At 47.5% G+C, this 22,385-nt stretch overlaps 1 protein-coding gene across 1 annotated transcript in view; it reads left to right on the forward strand.

Annotated features, from left to right (window-relative positions):
• The first annotated feature begins 1,177 nt into the window (after positions 1 to 1,177).
• LOC125748501 (E3 ubiquitin-protein ligase SH3RF3-like) overlaps positions 1,178 to 22,385 on the forward strand; it is a 73,852-nt gene continuing 52,644 nt past the window's right edge. Inside the window, exon 1 of the mRNA XM_049024763.1 lies at positions 1,178 to 2,593. Within this exon, the coding sequence (XP_048880720.1) occupies positions 2,246 to 2,593 (348 nt within the window). The 5' untranslated portion in view covers positions 1,178 to 2,245. The remainder of the gene's footprint in view (positions 2,594 to 22,385) is intronic.

Below are 22,385 nucleotides of genomic sequence, written 5' to 3' on the forward strand. Positions count from 1 at the left end.
GCAGCGCGAGGGCTGACCCGCGTGAGTATTTCACAGTGTCCACCCACCAGCCGGCCACCTGCAGCACGCGCATTCCAGCGAGACTCTCATTCCTTAAATGCTCGACTTACGACCGGTCATGGAACCGACCGTGGACGTAAGTCGATTTTTGTCATTATGTTCTTCTGATTAATACTTCAATAACGATTTGTATCGTTTTTATCTCCTCACAAAGACGGGTATTTTCAGTTATCAGGTGTTTCTGATTGGTGCTTTCTGCTTGCATACTCTGGGGATGGATGTTAAATGGTTGAAAAATACTTCACGGCAAACAATGTTGTAGACACTTTCATTTAAATCAATACGAGCATTTTGGTACTTGGACAGATTATCAAAATCTTTTTTCGTTGTTACCCTAACCGCAATTTTCACACAACAATTGTGAAGTACTCTTGGTTTACATAAAATACAGAAACCTTTTTGAAACCTTATTGTGATTTGACATTACATTTCTAAAAAATATAGATTTTCATTTCAATATCATGTTTCACATTTTTAATTACTTCGCTTTAAGAGTATATTACTGCACAAAAATTAAGTATTACCGGATGACATAGCTTCGATGTAGTTAGCTACCTTTTGTCTGTAGCTTGTAGCGTAGGTAACTAGGCTACTATATTAAAATTAGTAGCTTTGCTAATTTTAATCACCAGTATCTTAATTGTAGCTTGGAAAGTTCACACTGAGGACACGCTGTTACAGGAAGTGTTAAAAGGGATTACACGCTGTTTCCGGCCGACCTTAAAAAAACATTACAAACAAAATAATACTTACAAAGTTTTTAAAGTACGTATGTTATTCCTGCTTTTTAAAACCTAGCCTATATTTTTTAAATTTTGTAAAGTGTAAACAGATAAATACAAATAAGTACATTTGCCTAAATGAAATTTAAAATGAAGCCAACTTTTTTTTCTCATTTCTGCGTTTTATGTCCATTCACTGCTAGACAGCCTGGTGAAGTTTCACAATATTTTTGTCACTCAGTACAAATAAATGTTTAATGATTCATTTTAATGAACAATCCATGTTCTGTAATAGAAATTAATTTATTAAAACTTTCAGAGAAGAAAGTCTAATTTTCCCATTACAATTCTCAACTGGCTTAAAACCAAATAGCCAAAGACATATTGAGGTTGTATTTAAAGTTAGAAGTTTAAAGTAGGCTACGTAAATTAAATATGAAGAGACGCCGGCTTCCACTGGGTGCCGCTAGATGGCACAGTTGGGTAAAATATCGTAGTACATTAGTTACTTCGTGCTTCCTAAATGTGCACGCATACGATTGGATTTTTACCTAATCTTATCTTCGACACACAAACACACTAATGAAACACACTTAACCCATATCTTATTTATTTGGGCAAAAAATGCAACTATAGATAACTAAGATGTCGTCCGAATTCTTTATAATAACTACACTTCTCCCAGCAACAACAACGGCATATTGCGCGACAGTTTTACATATGACAGTTTCATATTGCGTACAAACTACAATCTCGTCGTTTTCTAGATAGGTATAACGTTATATTTGTGATGTTTGGTTTGTATTGCAGAAATATCACTGTTTTAATATGACACAAACTTATATATGTTTATTTAAGAAATACGACTCGTATATTTTTCCAAATTTGAACTTTTTTTGTGTTCAATCATTTAATAGGTCTACAAAATGCATAAACGTAAGGAGTTAATGCAATGTAGGGCAAAAATACACAGATAATGCATAATACATCCAACGACTCATACTACAAAATCAAGCGGAGTGGTAACCATAGCCGCTCCAGCGACGTTACCTACGTTAATCTGTGTTGTTTTATCAGTCACTGAGGAAGCCAGCCAAAGCCGCCGCACCGTAAATACGTGAATGGTACCTGGCTGTTACTGTTACACTAGTTACTGTTCCACCGCTATCTCTCCTAAACGGGATTGCGGCGAAAGGCGTGTTCGCGAGGCGGTTGGAGCTCCTCTGCGGATCTGCTGCAGGTCAGAGAATGCAGCGCTGTTTTGTGCTGATGATGTTGTGTGTCTGACCTCACTTTACCACACCGTGGTGTGTGAAAGCAGCCCCAGCCTGAGCTCCAGCCTCAGCCTCAGCCTCAGCCCAGCCCGGTCGCTCCTCCACCATAGCCAGCATGCATTGTGTTGCGTGTGATGCATCGTACGCGCATCGAGGGAATCTCCTTTATGGTCATTAATAGAGGCTAAAATGGACGAGTCGTCGCTCCTGGATTTACTCGAGTGTTCCGTGTGCCTGGAGCGGCTGGACACCACGGCCAAAGTGCTGCCCTGCCAGCACACCTTCTGCCGCCGCTGCCTGGAGAGCATCGTGAGCTCCCGTAACGAGCTCCGCTGCCCGGAGTGCCGGATCCTGGTGGACTGCGGAGTCGAAGAGCTGCCGGCGAACATCCTGTTAGTGCGGCTGCTGGATGGGATTAAGCAGCGGCCGGGCAGCGGAGGGAGAGCGTCCCCGGGATGTGCAGTGGGCATTTCGGCTTCCCCTCCGGGAACAGCGGTCCGAGACCTGCCCATAGCCACTCGGAGCTCTCCGATCAAGGTTCGTATCCACTGCTGCCAATGGGCAGACTTGACGAGTACGCGCTATGATTGCAGTTGAATTGGCTTTAATATTTAGTTAGACTGGAAATTCGGTGATCGAAACTATTTAACTATCAGGCTGTGTTTGGGTGGCTGAATCGCAAAATATACGGTGACGGAGAGGATTTATGCTTGTAGCGATTTATTTTTTTTATTATCATTCTCTTTGTTCTGGGATAATGATGTGGATTTTAAGTATGTCGTTGAGTTCCCGTCATAGGTTTATATTGTGCAATCGTTCCATTGATGAAGCGAACTAATTAGGCAATGTGAGATAAAGAATGCAAACATGAATTGCACACTTCCCTTTTTCTTTATCTAAAATTAATATTTTTTTTCTGTCAAATGCAAACAGTGGACGTTTTTCTCCTATACCGAAGTGGCACAGGTGCACAGTACAACCGAAGCGCTCTTTGTATGTGAATAAAGCCGGGAGTGTACGATGTTGTGCATAGATGCCGTGATAGACGGAGTGTCCTATACACCTGGGGTATGTTAACCATGTATTATCCCCGTAGATTACCAAGTGCTAGTAGATAACATAATCTATGTGGAGTAACTGGCACGGTCACGGGGGACCCTCTTCTAATTAGTACATTCAGTCATTGTGAAATTATCGTACCCACGTTGCGAAGTACACCCGTCTTGGAGTTTCTGTGGGTTATGAGTTTATCTTGAGCTGAAGATTGAAGTTTGTTTCCATTGCCGGTGAAGAACATCGAAATCTGCCGCTTCTCAGTCTTGCGTTACCTTTTGTTGGCCCGCAAAGTCTCTGACACTGGGCTCATGTCACACTACCTTCCACACCCATTTGCTGGTGATGCTGGGGGTGGGGGTTCCACCCTCCTAGGATGGCAGCAGCCTGGTGCAGTGTGAACTGGTGAAAATATCAGCGTTTGGCAGATACAGGGCTGCTTATCAAAGCTGCAGGTGTAATTTGTTGAAAATTCTGCTGATTTTGTGGGATCATAGAATGCTATAAAAAGTAGTGTTATCAAAAAATGATGAGCCCACAGTAAGCTTTGGACACAAACTACAGTACATGGATATTTGCAAAAAGAACAAGGGTGTTTCTTTGGTGTTCAGACATGAGTAATTACCCCACTATACCTGTGTCAGGGGTCTTAATGGGGTGTGCTCTTAATGCCCGGCCTGGGCATGTTGGTCACGTCTTGAAATTTTGATGTGATTGCACACAGTCCTGATCCCTACCAATTTGTTTTGTCTATCTTTCAAAAGTTCAGTAATTTTATCCATCTGGGGTGAAAAGCCCCAGTGGGACGTTAGTAAAAAGGCTTAACAGAAGTGAAAACAAAATGGAACAATGTGATGGACCGTGTTTCAGGAAAGTGGGAAGTCGTCAGGAAGCTCAAGAGTAACCTTTGAGATAATCACATCAGGGATTTACAGGTTAATGATGTTACCAGAACGTGATTCAGTCATTTCACGGTGTCTTTGTGAGTGGCATGCTGACCAGCTGGAGTTTATTTGACTCGACCCGGGGGGGGGGGGGGGGGGGGTGGAAGGCTGGGGGGGGTGGCAGAGTGGGAGCTGTAGCGTGGGGAGGCCTCGGTCTGCTAGTGATTATTGAATACTGCATCCATCCTCAGAGCTGGGAACTGGGCAGTGGGCAGTTTCATACCAGATGCAGGTGCCTCCGTGTTCTCCGCCTCTCTCATTATCAGCCTGGCTTAAGCAACAGATCAGCGCTCAGAATTGGGCGCCTGAAATGTGTGTTTGGTTGTAATAATCCAGCTCTACTTCAGAAGGGTTCTGCCCATAAATGAGCATGTTTTGGCATTATTTCAGCAGAACGGAGCCCTCAGTCTAGTATCACAATCTAGCAGATTGTTTCAATTGTTTTATTGGCTGCTATAATAATGAAGTACTTTTGTTGATGAAAGGGGCCCATTTTCATGGCTAAATGTTTTATACGTTGGCAGTCTCACAGCGTCTCTGATTCAGCTGTACGCAAATTCAAGAGCTTCTCTGCGAATAGAAGCTTCTGCACATGAACTATTCTGGTCTCACGATTCTGTCGGACCTCACGGCTAAGCCTGCAGCCCCTGCTGTGCACATCACAGTCGGGTCTTGTAACCTCTGCAGGGGCTCTTGAAGCCGTGACTCACAATCCCACTCTGAGTGATTGTGAAGACTTACAGTACATCCAGCTGTTTCCATTGCTGGATTGGGTTTATGGGTTTTCTTCAGTAATTAGATCCCACTGAAATCAGGGACTTCGCTTTTTGTCCACAGTGTGCATGATGGGAATCTGCACCAAAATCGGTTGTTTCTTAGCGTTTGGGTCAGTTGTCAGTTACTGTCAGCTTTATACCAATAGGAATGTAACAATGCAGCTGCATCCCATCCAGGGTGTCCCCAGCTTGTGGTTCCTGGGATGGACTCCAGTCTCACCACGACCCTGTACTGGATGAGTGTTTGTGGAAGATAGATGGATGATATTTAACGATGCTGTGGACTGGGCATATTCTGTACCTTAGCACAATGTGAATCCATGGCACACTCAGGTTTTTCATTCTGAAAAGGGTGGATGGCTGTGTATTTTAATATGTGTTCCACAGAGTTCAAAAGACAGGCTTGTCCAGAGACAAATCATGTTCAGTTGTCAGGTCTAGAGAGATCAAGAAAATAGTGATGAGTTGCGAAGTTCATAAATGTTATTCTCTCCAGAGTTTGGGTGAATCGTTCCTTGGTAATGTTAGAAGGTATTTTTTCTAGAGACAAAGTGCAACATTCTTCAGTTGTGGTGAATAATATAAATCCCATTGAATCTGTGGGACGTCATCTGGAGAGCAAAATGACTTTAATATGATTTCGGAATTTTCCATTAAGTGGTGTTTTTGAGAGGAAATATTTTCGGTCTTCCCAAGCGTCCAGTGAGACCTAAATAGAGAGTTTACATATCTCTACCAAACTGTTTTAGTCTGACATGAGATGTTTACAGTCACCCCACCTGTGTTTCCTAGTTTATAATGTCCTGAAGATGATCAACAAGCTCACCTCAAGAACCTGGGTGGCTCCAGGCCAAAGATAATGTACTGGTGCTCACACAAGCACTAATATAAGACTGTAACACTGTAAACACTTGCATCTACAAAACACAGATAACATACCTACAGGAATACCTCACAACCCTGAGCAGAATAGGAGGTTGTAGGTTGGATGGATAGATGCCAGGGGAGATGGAAATAGTACAAAACCAGAAACAAGCTGCCCGCTGTGTGAATAGGACCAGGTGTCCTGGCATTGTGAAGGAAATGGTTCCAGTTCTGCTTTGCAAAGCAAAGAAGGAGAACCGGAGTAGGACCTAGGAGCAAAAAAGCTGTCCGCTGGAACTGGTCCCATGGTCGTCCTTGGAGAAACAATCCCTTGGTCTGTGAGCATCTGGCAATGCTGTGGAGTCATCGGTCTGAACTACAGACAGCCACAGTTATTGTCACGTACACGATCCATCCACTGACTGTTCTGTGGCATTGAGCTAAGAGGCAGATCTGAGTGTTGCAGAGGGTAATCGGGCAGTGGCTCCGCCCAAATCAGCCATTAAATGTTCAGTAGCCTGATCAGTGCCAAAGATAAGCGCTCAGAAGCCTGAGACTGACTCCATGCGGACCCTAGCCATGGCTGTCCCTGGGAGGCTTGGCATCTGCTCTTAGGTATACAGAATTAAGCTGGCCACATTTAGGAGTTATGTATGTTAAACATGGGCAATTTAGAGACACCCCTGCGTGTCAATAAACTGCAAGAGGAAAGTGGAGTGTGAGCCCTGGAGGTGTGAGCCAGCGGATACCCTGAAATGAACTTGAAAGTTGTTTGTTGAAGCATTTAAATGCTTCTGCCCATTAAACATAGTTACTGTAAATAGCAAATTCAGCATAAAGTAGGATCTTATCAGGGTGAATGAATGTACCTATTTCTCCTGCACGTCAGGATAAACATGCCCCGGTAAATATGAAGCCAGAAGCACATTCTGTTATTATGGTTTACAGTAATTAACTGAGCTGTTTAAGTACGTCAAGCCATTTCCTTTAGGTTTTTTTTATGGGTTGGCGAAGAAGCATATGTTTGTGGTAAGTGCCCTCCAAGAGAGGGCCTGAGCGAGAGCACTGGTGGCTGGAAGCTGGGGCAGTTAGGCTGGTGTTTCGAATTAGAGACAATCAGGGATTAATTAGGTAAGTGACATTGTGGCAGCAGTCATCACACAGCCCATCACGGCCCAAGGCCCCCTCTGAAGGCGTAATCTAATTGGTCACTGGGCGGTGACATCAGCTTTCCATAGCAGCTGTCTCATAATTACAGTTGTCAAGATCAAGTTACTGTCTTGTTTTTTTTTGTTTTTTTTTAGTGGAACATCTGCCTTTCTGTTTGTTATTTTGCATCAATATTTAGCGTTGTTGAATCATTGATCAAAGGCCGTTTCTGGTAACAATGCTGTATGACTGGAGACCACGAAGCTCACGAAGAAAAGGAGGTTGGATAAAAAAAATGCAGATTATTTGTTCCATAAACGTGAGATGTTATGATCGCCGGGGTGAATTTTGCTGTTCTTGGTGAGAAGCTGACTGCTTTGGACCAGGCGGATCAGACGGCCTCACCGCAATACAGATCAAATTGTCTTGTTCATCATTACAAACATAAACCGTGCTTTTGTTAAGTATCGCCGTCAGTGGCCCAAATTTACGACATCTCAGAGACGGGAATCTGTAAAAAGTTGTCTTATGCTGAGCCTTTGGGAGAGTATTAATCAGCTTCAAATGAATTTTCTGCAAGATAATGAATCAGTTACTTTGAGCATGTTGCAGCGTGGAGGGTCCTGAAGGTATGTCCAGGAAATGGGCCCTATGCTCTGTGAGTTTGTGCTGCAGCAATGAGGCAGTGAGAGGCTCAGCCTGAAGTCACCAACAGTCCTGCACCCCAGGGTCCTCGCCGGCGTGCCTCTGGGATTCTCAGCGCCTCCTGTGTGGCACGTGGCATTTCAGAGGCAGTGAAGTGGGAATTTTTTTCCCCTTTAAACTTGCTTTCGCATGTGGATCCTTGTCTTTTTTGAGTAGACGCAGAAGATGATGATGTTGTCTTTTGGAAATAGAGTCAGATCCTGTATCTGTGTACGACACAGGCTGGCGCTGATCACCTCCGGCGTTGAATAGTGAATAGTTGGAGATGGCCGGCGCTTCTCCATGGAGATGGCTGGAGGTGGTGGTGGTGGTGGTGGGGGGAGGGGGTCAGGCCTTTTTAGTGGCTGAAAAGTTCACAGCTAAACTTTTGTTTTTGTTCTCAGAGGTCAGGGGGTCATTCGCCCAACCCAACAGCCATATTGCATGTGTTTAAATGCAGGCGTACAGGGCTGTTGGCCTCCTGGCTGGGAAGGGCCTTTCTTTTACAGCTAGGCGGCCAAATGAAGTGGAGTGACTTTAAAGAGCGATAGAGGGGAGGAAAGAGCCCTATTCAGCAGAAAAGCAAAACGGCAGACCTCAAAAGGAGCCCTTACAAACCAAAATAGTAATCGCATAACCGAGCATGATTAGCTAAGCTCATTAAAGCGAGACCTTCCTGTTCCGTCGGGGACAGAATGATTGCCTAGTCTTTCTGAAAGCCCACATTGGCCCTTCAGCTCAGCATACGGGTTTATGTCACTTCTCACGCTAATTAGGGTGAGCCTGTCAGATCCGTGCTGCTGGGGATGACTTAGGTGGGGGCTGTTTATCAGGGATTACGCCTCATTTATTTGAACGGTTTGAAACTGAACCCCTCTCCGGCCCGAGGGGTGTGTCTCCGGTGTTGATAGGCCTTCTCCGCCCACTTACTCGGCTCCTGAAAGTTTACACGAGCTCATGCTCTGCTGGTATCAACCCCCCCACTCCACCCCACCCCCGTGTGCTTGGCATGGATGCTTTTTTCATGTCTGTTTGCACTGGACTTTCACACATCTCTCTCTCTAAATAAGTGTGGCAGAGAGAATGAAAATCAAGAGCATCCAGATTCTTTCTTGGCCTGGAGAGGGTAAAGGCGTTCGACACGCTGCCATTTACTCAGAGGGGGGTCGGTCCCTGGCCCATGGAAAAGATGCTGGTGCTTAATGGGAAGCTGATGTCTTCTCTTGAGTTGCCAGTCTTGGTCAGTGAGAGGTTTGGTACGAGGAGGTGGGTTGGGAGCAGAATCCACGCGTCCTTAGTGTGTGTGTCCGGCTGGCCTTGCAGTGGAGGATATAATGGCGTACAGTCCCTGCTGTGTGTCACAGACACGGCCGCGTCTCTGCAGTTAAGGGTGCTGTGTGTGACTATCCAACAGTCTCCAGTGTGCGGTGTGTACCTGTTAGGAGAGCACGGCCTGCTGGGGCAGATTGCGGCCTCTGGCTGTGGGAGCAGCTATGTGACGCTTTAGCAGACAGGCAGCACGTGCCTGCATCCTGTCACAGGGGAACGTGCAGGCTGATCTGAGGGATCCTGCATGATCTGTGTGGCATATTGCTGCGCTGAGAGTTTGCGGAGAGTCTGTGGGAATAGGTTCAAACGAAAAGGACCACGCATTTTTGAAAAATGCTACACTTTTTTGATTTATTATGGATACTAATTGGACATCCATGCGTAGCACTTTCGCACTGCTTTACACTTTGGCATTATGTCATTTTATACTCAAATCTAATCTAATAACCACTTTTCTGGTACTGGGTCATGCTGAGCCCATCCCTATGAAGGGCAAGGGCATGGAGCAGGGGACACCCCAGATGTGATCCCAGTCAGTCCCAGGGCTCACACACACACAGTCACACACAGTCACACACTGTGGGAGGGAAATGTACACGGGACAGGGACAGCCCTGACGCCATCTCTGCATGGAGCCTGGGTGGCCATGCGGGCAGTGGAGTTACTGCGTACTGACACAGGGAACCGGGGAGGAGATCACATCATGAGGCCATATCAGCGTCAGGAAAAATGAAAACAAGCTGCTATCTGTTTATCCATTTACTTTTTTGGATGCTGATTTTCCATTTGAAGGAGATGATGTTTATGGCTGTGTTTACAGGCCAGGCACGGCGAGAACATCATGATAAATTTCGCGGATGCTTTTTAATGATGGTAAAAATCCATCAGCGCGACATGTTTATGTGGTCGCTGTGCCCGGGCCTTGGAGTTACGGCGCTCTAATCACTGTGCGTGGCTGTGATACGCCACAGGGCAGCACAACCAGCAGGGGCCTGTTCTTTGTCTGCAGCGGGACCTCGATGTAGCCGTTTGCTAATGAGCCTAATTGAAATCCGCCACGCTGTCCAGGGATGATGGTCACTGGGGCCTAAATGCGATGCGTGCAGCTGCTGCTTCCCTGCCTGCCCCCGTTTCCCGCCGTGCTGCAATCAGTCGCCATCTGGCCCCCTCTGAGCGCCTCTGAGCTCCCCAGGCCATTTTCATCCCCGTCTCCCTTCACTCTGACTAGCTGTGCCCTCCTTGTGTAAATGTCCTGGTCTGCTGCAGGATGAAGGGGCACTGCATTCGCACTAGGGGGAATGGCCCCGGCGAGGGCAGGCCGTCTGCTGTGAGGGCTGCCATCATGATCCGGCAGGCCAGGGAATCAGATTTTAGCTTCTGTTAAATACTGCAATCAGCTGAGCAATGAGGAGTAATGATTGTAGTCAGATTGCCGGGGCATGACAGGGTTCTCGGAGTGGGGGCGCTGTGAGGCTCTGGGGAGAGCATGAGACTCAGCACAGGCAGGGCAGGGCGAAGCCTGTTAGTAACCCTGTAAATCTGACATGTCTCTTTGTGGGTGACCGAGCATGTGAGGGACAGGCAGTTCTGTAGAGCAGGAAGGTGACAGACGGGCCACCTGATTGACTGAAAGGTGACTGGGTGACGGCCAGCTGTGACACAGAGGGTGCAGCCATGTGCCCGAGTTAGAGGCCTTTTGTGTCTCATTAACAGCGCAGGCAGACTGCTCTGCCCCCCAGCACCCCCTCTGGCTGCCGCTGCATTTCCTTCTTAAAGTCACAGAGGTGTGTAGCTGCGATCACAGCCGGAGTGAAGATGGCATCAGGAGGAGACGAGATGTTTTGTGTGGCTTTTGTTTATATACTGAGCAGGTGCTGGTGGATGCTGACCTAACCCCCCCCCACCCATCATGACACACACACACACACTAGGTTTCTCTCTGCGGCAGGGATGTGGGGTGGCAGGGACATTTAACCGTCCCTGTGGAGCCCTGCACATCATACACGTCGCAGTGCGAGTTCCTGCAGCATGGGGAGACATTCTCGTTAAGCACGAGAGCCAAGCTGTGAACATCCTGCGCTATGGTGTGAAAACTGCAGCCGAACACGGCCTGCGATGAGCCTCAGAACCGTCCAGCGGGCCTGCAAACGATGAGCAGTGGAGCATACAGCGTGCCATAAACACTGTGTTCAGCCCCGGCTGACTGTGCTGTGTGGCACTGTCACATGGCACAACGCCTCCGTCTGCTTCGTTTGAGGCTCTTGTTGCTTCATGGTCTGTTTTTCTTACCCTTTTTTTCTTCGGGGACACAAAAGAGCCTGCGACCCCCCCCCCCCCCCCCCGTCCGTCTGTAGTGACTATATCCTCCTAAGAATGGGTTTTTAGTCTGCGCCGGTCATCGAGAAGCTGCAGTAGCCAGCATGGAGGGGCAGATTAGAGACCTGAGGGAGATGAAAGGCGCTGCTCGAGAGCATCTCTCGCCTCTAATTCACAAAAGCACTCCTGTCACTGCCGTAATTTTTTGCAGCATCCGGCTCCTCGTGACACAAAGGGCTAAAATTGCAGGTTTCTTCTGTCTGAGCGGAGCTGAGCAGCGATGTGTTTGTGTCTTGTGTACATAACCTGACCCAGCTCACGTGCCTGCGTCTGGCCCTTTAAGAGTCTGCCCTGTCTGTTTGGGATGGTCATAAATAACTCTTTGTGTTACGCTTCATGTTTGGCCATCCACCATCTCGCTGAGAGTGGAGTACCCCTGAAGCACCACACAAACGCGGTCAGGTCTCCCTGCTTATCTCCTTTTATCATCTGACAGCAAAGGCTTCAAAGTAAGAGCAGCTTGCAGGCTGTAATAACAGGGGATGTAATCTCCCGCCGCTGGATCCTGTGTCTTCCGGAGTGTTTATATCCCTCTCCTCTGTTTTTTTTTTTTAGAAACACTTAAATTATATTTCTGGGCTTGTCACGTGCTCTTGTCATTTCCTCTTGGGAAATTAACATGGTGAGATGTGTGCGATGGCACAGCCCCCGGCTCCCTGTTTGTTGGGTGTTTCATTACGCGGCGGCCCTCAAGGACAGATGGCTAAACTTTACATCTCACTTGGATATTAAACAGCTGGAGGTCCACTTCTATATGAAAGGCGATCAGCCTTCAGGTTAGTATGTATCCCTAAACGCTGAAATAAGCCTCAGCTATGCTTGAGGACAAAACCAAGAGTTAAGCTGTTAGATATCTTGTTTCATCACCTGTTTGTACTTGTAGGATGTGTATTGGACAATATGAAGCGGCGAGGGGGTTCAGCAGGTGGCACAGCCCCTAAAGAATTCGATCCCCGAGTCAGCTGGCATTCTGTATGGCCACGCCTGCCTCCAGGTGCTTTCAGTTTACAGTCACCACACCTGCAGTCAGTCTAACCAACTGCCTGAGATTGCTCTGATTAATGCTTCCTGCTCACTCTTACTGTTTGAATCCCTCGCCCTGGATCTCTTCTGTCCTTGGATCTCTTTATGATTTTCTCTTTTTCCAGCCTTTGTTTAGTGTCATGCTTCCTGTTTGCTAATCACCTGATCTGGTGTAGTATCACAGCCCCATCCTCGTTTAGTAGCCTGACCTGTTTTTGTTTAGTCTCATAATCCTGTCCTTGTCCACTGCCTCAGACTCGTTCTTGTTTATTGCCATAATTCATTCCTAGTTTAGTGCCCTAGGCCGCTCCTTGTTTATTACCCCAGGCCCCTCCTTGTTTATTACTGAAGACCCCTCCTTGTTTATTACCCCAGGCCCCACCTTGTTTATTGCTCCAGACCCCTCCTTGTTTGTTACCCTAGGCCCCACCTTGTTTATTGCTCCAGACCCCTCTTTGTTTATTACCCCGGCCCCTCCCTGTTTATTAATCCAGACCCCTCCTTGTTTGTTACCCTAGGCCCCACCTTGTTTATTGCTCCAGACCCCTCCTTGTTTATTACCCCAGGCCCCACCTTGTTTATTGCTCCAGACCCCTCCTTGTTTATTACCCCAGGCCCCACCCTGTTTATTGCTCCAGACCCCTCCTTGTTTATTACCCCAGGCCCCACCTTGTTTATTGCTCCAGACCCCTCCTTGTTTATTACCCCAGGCCCCACCTTGTTTATTGCTCCAGACCCCTCCTTGTTTATTACCCCAGGCCCCAACTTGTTTATTCCTCCAGACCCCTCCTTGTTTGTTACCCTGGCCCCTCCTTGTTTATTACTCCAGACCCCTCCTTGTTTATTACCCCGGCCCCTCCTTGTTTATTAATCCAGACCCCTCCTTGTTTGTTACCCCAGGCCCCTCCTTGTTTATTGCTCCAGACCCCTCCTTGTTTATTACCCTGGCCCCTCCTTGTTTATTACTCCAGGCCCCTCCTTGTTTATTACCCCTGACCCCCTCCTTTTTTAGTACCCCAGGTCCCTCCTTTTTTTTTGTAAACTAAGCCCCTCTTTGTTTGATATTCAGTGCTACTCAGTGCCTGTGTCCTCCATAGCCATTATGGTTATGAAGCTCTCAGTCAAAGGCCCAAATCGGGTCAGCACCAAGTACCGTTATGCTGAACAGAAATGGACCCACAGGCAGACAGTCTGACGAGGTGGATGGCTGCAGTTCGGTGTGTGACCTTTCTTAACAAAGTCTTGTAATCATTTTTCTCCCCAGTTCCAGAGTGGTGCTTTAATTTTAGTTTAATTGTAGCAGCACCTGGTTAATGCTGTTTTTCTTTGCTCATCTCCCTTTTTCGGTGGTGAAAACTTAGAGAAGGGAGAGCAATCTTCATTTACAGGCTTCATAAACTTTTGACGGCTGCTGTTCATGCTGCAGTGTGACAAGCTGTTGTGTATTAACAGATGTTGCCTTTCCTGCAGTTTGTAAATGAACACATAGATGGCTTTTCCTAAACATGCAGAAATTCACGTGTGAATGAACTTGCCTTTGGGGCAGAGGAACCTATGTGTATGTCTTGGACCCTCTGAAGTTGCTCGATTACATTCTTTCAAATGAAATCACATACGGTGTACAATATTACCAAGAGGAGATGAAGGCTCCGGCCTCTACCACATTCTGGCGTCTTGTGGGGAGGGGAACGGGGGGGGGGGGGGGGGCACTCAGGTGGGAAAAATCTCATTTTGGTGTGTGCAGCTCTGCTCTGATGCTACCCTCTTAACCGGCGGAAATCTTATTTACTCTGACAGTAAATCTCCTGACAATCTTTATGTAAGTGATGACAGAGAGGGCAGAGTGAAGGCTGTAATTTCCCCCCAGAAGTTGGAGTGGATGTTTCCAGGGCCCACTGGCGAGCCGCGGGAGAGATGCTGAGCTAAGATGAGACTAATAGATGCTGTCAGAGGAAATAGCGAATGTGCATAAAAAGCAATATAGGAAAGTGACAGGTAGGAATTGAAGGTGATTCCTTGTCCCTGCATGTTTCCTATTTGATCTAAAGTTGTATGAAAATTATCAAGGGCAAAGTTGGCCTAGTATTTCCATTTCAGCCAGAAGTGACGCACTGTGGTCAAGTCGAGTAGAGACCATCATGTGCTGTAGTGTATAAATGGATAAAGATCTGAATATTTTAAGCTATGTACTGTAAGCAGGCTGAACTTTGGGTTTGTTTAGGAGAAATACGCCCATGTGCTTTGTACGCACTCCCTGGTCTTCACCTGGGACTGTAGCGTGTAACACGATTGGCTTTCGGTATGGGTGCCATTTTTGTTCCGGATGTCTAACGTAGTTTGGGCTTGTTGTTTCTGCGAGTCATCCATGACCGAGCGGCGATTAAATTATACTGTGCATGAAACTGTAATCGGCATGTTCTGTGGCCATTAAAATCAAACCTAGGACTCTGTTTGCAGACAAAATAGGAACTTTGGGGAGGCTCTCTTGCTGCTGTATGGTTTAGTTTTGTGTTTTTTTTTTGGAACCATATCACATGTTATGTAGCTGTTTCAGGAAATAATCCATAGACTGTAGTGCTCTTGCTTCTGGAGGATGCGATTTCGAGTCTGTTTTGAATTGTTTGTTTGCGTAAAAAGCATTCTTTTTTTTTTCCAAGGCCACTCTAACTGTCTCCTATAATCCCAGACATGGTGTCTAGGTGAATTAGTGACTGCCGTCCTGTCAGGTTATTCCCCGTCAGTGTCCCATTACTGACTGCCGTCCTGTCTGAGGTTATTCCCCGTCAGTGTCCCGTTACTGACTGCCGTCCTGTCTGAGGTTATTCCCCGTCAGTGTCCCGTTACTGACTGCCGTCCTGTCAGGTTATTCCCCGTCAGTGTCCCATTACTGACTGCCGTCCTGTCAGGTTATTCCCCGTCAGTGTCCCATTACTGACTGCCGTCCTGTCTGAGGTTATTCCCCGTCAGTGTCCCGTTACTGACTGCCGTCCTGTCTGAGGTTATTCCCCATCAGTGTCCCGTTACTGACTGCCGTCCTGTCAGGTTATTCCCCGTCAGTGTCCCGTTACTGACTGCCGTCCTGTCTGAGGTTATTCCCCGTCAGTGTCCCATTACTGACTGCCGTCCTGTCTGAGGTTATTCCCCGTCAGTGTCCCATTACTGACTGCCGTCCTGTCTGAGGTTATTCCCCGTCAGTGTCCCGTTACTGACTGCCGTCCTGTCTGAGGTTATTCCCCGTCAGTGTCCCGTTACTGACTGCCGTCCTGTCTGAGGCTATTCCCTGTCAGTGTCCCGTTACTGACTTCCATCCTGTTTGAGGTTATTAGCCGTCAGTGTCCCGTTACTGTCTGCCGTCCTGTCTGAGGTTATTCCCCGTCAGTGTCCCGTTACTGACTGCCGTCCTGTTTGAGGTTATTCCCCGTCAGTGTCCCGTTACTGACTGCCGTCCTGTCTGAGGTTATTCCCCGTCAGTGTCCCGTTACTGACTGCCGTCCTGTCTGAGGCTATTCCCTGTCAGTGTCCCGTTACTGACTTCCATCCTGTTTGAGGTTATTCCCCGTCAGTGTCCCGTTACTGACTTCCATCCTGTCTGAGGCTATTCCCTGTCAGTGTCCCATTACTGACTTCCATCCTGTTTGAGGTTATTCCCCGTCAGTGTCCCGTTACTGACTGCCGTCCTGTCTGAGGTTATTCCCTGTCAGTGTCCCATTACTGACTGCCGTCCTGTCAGGTTATTCCCCGTCAGTGTCCCATTACTGACTGCCGTCCTGTCTGAGGTTATTCCCCGTCAGTGTCCCGTTACTGACTGCCGTCCTGTCTGAGGTTATTCCCTGTCAGTGTCCCATTACTGACTGCCGTCCTGTCTGAGGTTATTCCCCGTCAGTGTCCCGTTACTGACTGCCGTCCTGTCTGAGGCTATTCCCTGTCAGTGTCCCGTTACTGACTTCCATCCTGTTTGAGGTTATTAGCCGTCAGTGTCCCGTTACTGTCTGCCGTCCTGTCTGAGGTTATTCCCCGTCAGTGTCCCGTTACTGACTGCCGTCCTGTCTGAGGTTATTCCCCGTCAGTGTCCCGTTACTGACTGCCGTCCTGTCTGAGGTTATTCCCCGTCAGTGTCCCGTTACTGACTGCCGTCCTGTCTGAGGTTATTCCCTGTCAGTGTCCCATTACTGACTGCCGTCCTGTCAGGTTATTCCCCGTCAGTGTCCCGTTACTGACTGCCGTCCTGTCTGAGGCTATTCCCTGTCAGTGTCCCGTTACTGACTTCCATCCTGTTTGTGGTTATTAGCCGTCAGTGTCCCGTTACTGTCTGCCGTCCTGTCTGAGGTTATTCCCCGTCAGTGTCCCGTTACTGACTGCTGTCCTGTCTGAGGTTATTCCCCGTCAGTGTCCCGTTACTGACTGCCGTCCTGTCTGAGGCTATTCCCTGTCAGTGTCCCGTTACTGACTTCCATCCTGTTTAAGCTCTCCTGGTTTTGTTTTCTTTTCATTATTTAAAAGCTGAAAAGTTTCCACAGTATTTTCAGATGGAATTAACCAGGACAAGCATATTCTAAAAAAAATCAATGAGGAAGAGATGGTCTACAAGTCTTCAGTTGTTTTTTTTAAAAGGAAGACTTATAATTGAAAGATATTTTAGACCCTCCAGAAACCCCTTGGGCCATGTTTAATTTCCAGCTGCTGGAAGATGGGGAGAACATTGAATCTTTTTAGCATTGCTTTGCTCTGTGGGCTTCCATGATGTGTGTGTTCAGGAGCCTTCTCATCATGCATTGCAGTGTGAGTTTATCAGATTAGACTCTCAGGGATTTATAAATACCACTTGGTCATCAAGAGGCTGTAGCTGCTCCTAGGTTCAGTGATACCTTGTTAAGATATTTTTTCCTCATGTGTAATGGAAAAACACTGGAATCCAAGATGGTAATTATGGCTAATTTGTTGCTTTGACGTTGTGTAATTGTGTAGGAAATAGACCTGGCTAATAGGTTACAGGTTCAGGTCCCGTAAGGGAAAACTGCTCTTGTGTGCTCAGTGGGATTTTCTTAAACAAACAGGGCTTTATGCATGAGATGGAAACGATAATAAATAGCTACAAGAATAGCTTTTCCATCTGGTGAAAAACGGCTGATCATTTAGCCTCTGAATAGCTAATCCAGGGATGTGTGTGGACCTGACATGACCGGATGGCGAAGGGGAGATCCTGACAGTGTGTAATTAAAGTTCCGGACTCAGTGTGTGCATCGCCAAATCCAATAAAAACATCCTGGTTGAAAAAGTATGTCGTAGTTTAGCGGGGAGCACGAATCACACAACTATGAAGGCTGAGCAGTGAATTACAGCTTTTTTTGGGGTGGGGGTGAGGAAGATGGGTTCACTCACAACAGGGTGGTGCTATTAGATACCAACCAACGTTCTCCATGTTAAGTGTTGCTGTACCTGGACATTCACCAGCTGAATGGGTACCGCAAGTCGGCGTCCCTCTCCTGATTGTTAAAAGACAGCTTGCTGTTTGTCTGGATGATAGACGTGGTGCAGCGACGTCATACCACCTCAGATCCTGAGGTTCCCCCTATAACATGTGATCAAAAGCAGTAATACTTTGTTTTACAAAGGCAGGACACTGGAGCATGACTTTGGGTTGTCAGTAGTCTTGACTATCCTCTATCTTTCCAGTAGATAGAGTGAGAAGTGGATTTTTAAGCTAAAGCTTTCAAGCCAAAATGATGTCTAGTTGCCTGTAAGAAAATATACCTGTATTCTGTGTTTAATTCCAAGCATATTCACTGGGTTGTATTATGGTGGTTTAAATGTGTTTTCCCACATTGTTCAGACCTGTGTGTAGACTTGGGTAGGTCAGTTCATTGATTCCTGATGAACATGCCTAGCCTGAAGATGAAAGGCATTATGGATCCAGCAGGAACGAGGCGCATTATGCAGCAGAGATGGTTTTTCGTGAGTGAAGCTGCTGCCCCTGTGAGACTCACTGGCTGTCCTCCCGTCACCACGGATGATGGTGTAATGCAGTGAAAATGCATGATGCGTGTGAGACCTCCTTTGATCTGGGTGACTGTAAATGGCTTTTCAAAAGGTTTTCTGGGGCCCGGGGTCGCCATACTGGCTCAGGAGAGATGCATGATGAGACATGCATGGGGGATCATCTGGCATGTCCATCTGGAGGGCAGCTTCAGACAGACTGGAGGCGGGGGGGGGGGAGGGGGGCAGAGGCATATTTTATGGTGTAGTCTGGGGCTTCCCACTTGGATTCGGGAGGTGTCATCTTCCTTTCTGATTGGGTATGCTTGAAAGCCTCCTACATCAATGTAGGCATCCGTTAATGGCTGAGGTTCTGATGAGGTTCTGAGTGTCTGAAGCGATCTGAATGTCAGAGCAGCCCAGGCTCTACCATCATCGGTGCCCCTTCCCTTTCCCGGACGATCTGGACCGGCTTTGTTGGTGTGGGTGGAGGGTACAGAAAAGGTAGCGTGACAGACCACCAGCCACCAGGCAGGTGAACCTGGTGCGTACGGAGCCCGAAACCTCACCATTCAGGGGACAACACTGCGACCAAGTTTGAGCGTGGAAATGGATCAGCGCCGCGCCGCACATGTTCCAGCATCGCAGCTGCATGTGCAACGAACCCCTGACAGCAGCTCGTCGAAGCGGCGGATGAGGCTCGGACCAAAATTCCAGGGCTGATCACGTCTCATGTCAGTTCAAAACCAGACACAGCATTTTATTTTACTATATGGGATTGGTGCCGACTTTTTGCTTGACATATTCCTGCAAACTAGAAGACAGTGAGGGAAACTTGATGTTTAAATAAGTGTTTTAATAAACAAGATGGTTTCTGTTGTATAATTCTGCCCATTTCAGGCTTTATGTTAAGGCTGTTGCGGCTCTGCTGTGTCTGTATGACCCAAAGAGGATTTTGGGCTCAGAACCAGGCCTCAGGGAGACGGTGTGATGTGAGTGTCACCCCGCTGTGACGGGCTCGTCTGGGCTGTCACGTGAGGGGACTGGTAATGTGAAGGTGTCAGCCGCCGAGGACACTGCACCTGTGTGGGGTAGCCCTGTCTGCTGGCTGCAGACGGAGGTCGCCGGTGCAGCCGCTCAGAGGGTGGGGGGAGTGGGCTTGTGGGATGCTGAGACGTCACCCAGCTCTCACTGGGGTGTCTGCCGCACCAGCCCTGCTGTTCGTTTGCCTGCCATTGACCTCGCTGCCTTGACTGGGCACCCAGGACACATAGCGTCCGACTGATGCTGGCAATCTTTTGGGAAATGACAGTTAAAATTCTGTCCCAATCCTAGACGCGGGGAGTTATTATTTTATCACGGTTAGGAAATCAAATGGACGAGGCGCGACCTCCCGATGTCGAGCCTGCGGCCACCCGCTTGTTTCCATTCCGAAATTGTTGCCATTCTGCAAAACTTCCTAAAAATACATCTGTTATTCGACATTATGAAACAGCTTCTTACGCAGCCAGCAGCCAAACTCTGTAATCAGTCACCGAGTAGCGCTTTAAATTCAGCTTATTCCTCTCGCAACTGTGAAAACAGGCGAGTGCAGGCGGGCGTAGCCAGTGATTTTGGCACCAAGACGTCCGCAGACAGCACTCATTCTGTGCCGTTTGAGGTTAGAGGAGAATTCAGTGCGTTTCCCAATGCTCCATCATGACTAATGGTGAATATGTCGTCTGTACATATACCCTGAAAAGACCATATGAGGAGGAAGAGGACGGGATGTTTTTTGAGCCCACTTCAGAAATTTCTTTATGGAGTTAAACAGTGTGTCAGTTCACATGCAACTAATCTGTGCTATTTGTGGTCATTGTATTATAATGTATAATACGTTGCTGTTTGTTAGTTTGTATCACCCACGTTGATGCTTGTAATCTGTTTGTTACGGTGTCTGAGCTGTAGGTCTACTGTACAGTGTACTTTTATTTGTGAAACTTCAACATGATGTGCACCATTTCTGTTTTGAAAAACACATCTGTCACCTGTCATGTGATCCTGAATCACTTCCCTTGCGGTTGCCTGAGAGTTACAGAACAATACATGCGGGGAAAAAAGGGAAATCTCTGCTATTCAAGGCATCCCTGAGATCCTTCAGTGAGACATTGTTTATTTTAGCAGCAGCCAAAATGTCTGTGAGATGAAAAGGATTAATGCTTTTATATTCAGCCACTGTTGTCCCGGAGAAAAGTTGGAGGGAACTTCAGTCATGTGACCTATGGCACCAGTCAATAAGATGCCAGCTAGTTTGGACTCAGCACTGAAGTGCTTAGTGGGTAAACAGATACCTTAAATCTGTCCCCAGATCAGTCAGTTCCTTCAGGTTTATATGAACAAGTATTGTTTTAGATTCAAACACAATGTTCCCTGTGAATTAAGTAGGAAAAACTGAACAGTTTGATTTTATACCATGCTTAGCATTGTAGCATCTCACCCCATTTTTCCCACAGTTCAGAATCATGTGGTTCAGGGAATTTCAGTCTCTAAGTTGCCCATAGCATGTGACTTTGGGTGTGTGCCCCACCATTGCTGGGAGTCATGTCCAGAGTATCTCCTGCCTTGCGTCTTCTGCTTCCTGAGGCTCCAGGCTGGCCCTAACCTTTAGTTGTAGAAGATGGATAAACATGCCCTTCCGGAGACCAGTGACCCATTCGTGGGGTGTCAGTTTTACTGTGTCCCGGGGCGGTGAGCAGGAGGCTGGATGCAGGCGCCGGCTCCGCCAGACAGGCCAGAAATAGGCCTGGCACGTCCCGGGCAGTGCGGAGACCAGCAAACGCCAACCCTCAACAGAAATAGCAGCATGTCAGTTTTGACGTTCTGGCCAACAGGAAATAAAGTCTTGATGTTTTCTGGTTGTTTCAAAGATGGAATGTATCGAGCCTGGTGCATTCAGATATCTATGGTGGCATGAATGATCTTTCATTTCAATCTTTTTTCCTCTGTTAGTTGCATTATGTGGTTGTGTTTGTGTCTTTGTGTCGTGTCAACAAAGACTTTTTAAGCAGTAATCCATTGTAAGTCATCGACATTCATTTTTTTGCCCCCAGAACATATCAATGATTTACTTTGGAAGTTCTTCTCCTGAAGAGGGTGGTACTGAGGAGAAAGACTAAGAAATAGACCCCAGGATTGTCCCCTTCATATTCACCTAGGAAGACTTCTGTCTCCAGGCAGGACCCAGAAATACAGTGAGCGGGGGGGGGGGGGGGGGGGTACTCTCAAACAGTTTTGTTTAGCTCCTCGTCTGTGGGTTTTGCTTCTCAAACCCGTGGCTTTCTGACCCAAGTGAAGCTTATGTACAGGCTAACTTGGGCTCTAGCCCAGGGCCCTGACTTGTAGGGAGGTCCAATTTTTTTCCCAGCATGCAATGCTGTGGGTGGGGTCCCAACAATGACTTTAGGCCAAGGGCCCTCACTCCCCTTTAAATTTGTCCCTTCACGTGATAAACAGCTATGTGGTAAACATGCAGGCCTGTCTTTCCTATCCTGCCACCAGCTAGTGCAGATATTCAGTGGGAGGGGACTCTGTGACAGGTGACACTTTAAAGCACCAATCACATAGCTGCCTTCATGGAGGACGTTTAAGGACCTGTCAGGTTTGTTTGGAAATTCATTTTGGGTGATAGCTTATGGAATTTGGTTTCCTTTTCTTGTGAGTTGTGTAGTAGCCATGTATGTAGATTACCCTGTGTGTAGAGTGTATGTGGGGTATGGGGTTTGCGGCATGCAGAGCACATAGGCACTTTCAGTCTGGGAGACGGTGCCCAAGCCCCACTCTAGTGCCGCCCTGGCAGATGGTCCCCGTTTGGTCAGCACCTCACACCACGGGAGGTGTGTTTGTCGACCACCTGTCATCCTCCTTCCCAGGTCTTGGTTCTGATTTGACTCTTCAGCTCCTTGAGAGGATGAATGGGCCTCCCCTGTGGGCGAGCAGGACTTTGGGGGATTCAGAGGGCTTTTGGCATCATGCTGTTCTCCTTATGTGACTGATGCGAACTGAACTGTAAACCCACAGGGGGTGTTTCTGGAAATGGGGAGGAGTTCTCCGCATGTCAGGTGACCAAACGCCAGCTCTGCTCACCGATTGCACGTTCTCCGGCCCGCTGACGACCACCAG

The sequence above is a fragment of the Brienomyrus brachyistius genome, chromosome 1, assembly GCF_023856365.1.
Source record: "Brienomyrus brachyistius isolate T26 chromosome 1, BBRACH_0.4, whole genome shotgun sequence".
NCBI lineage: Eukaryota > Metazoa > Chordata > Actinopteri > Osteoglossiformes > Mormyridae > Brienomyrus > Brienomyrus brachyistius.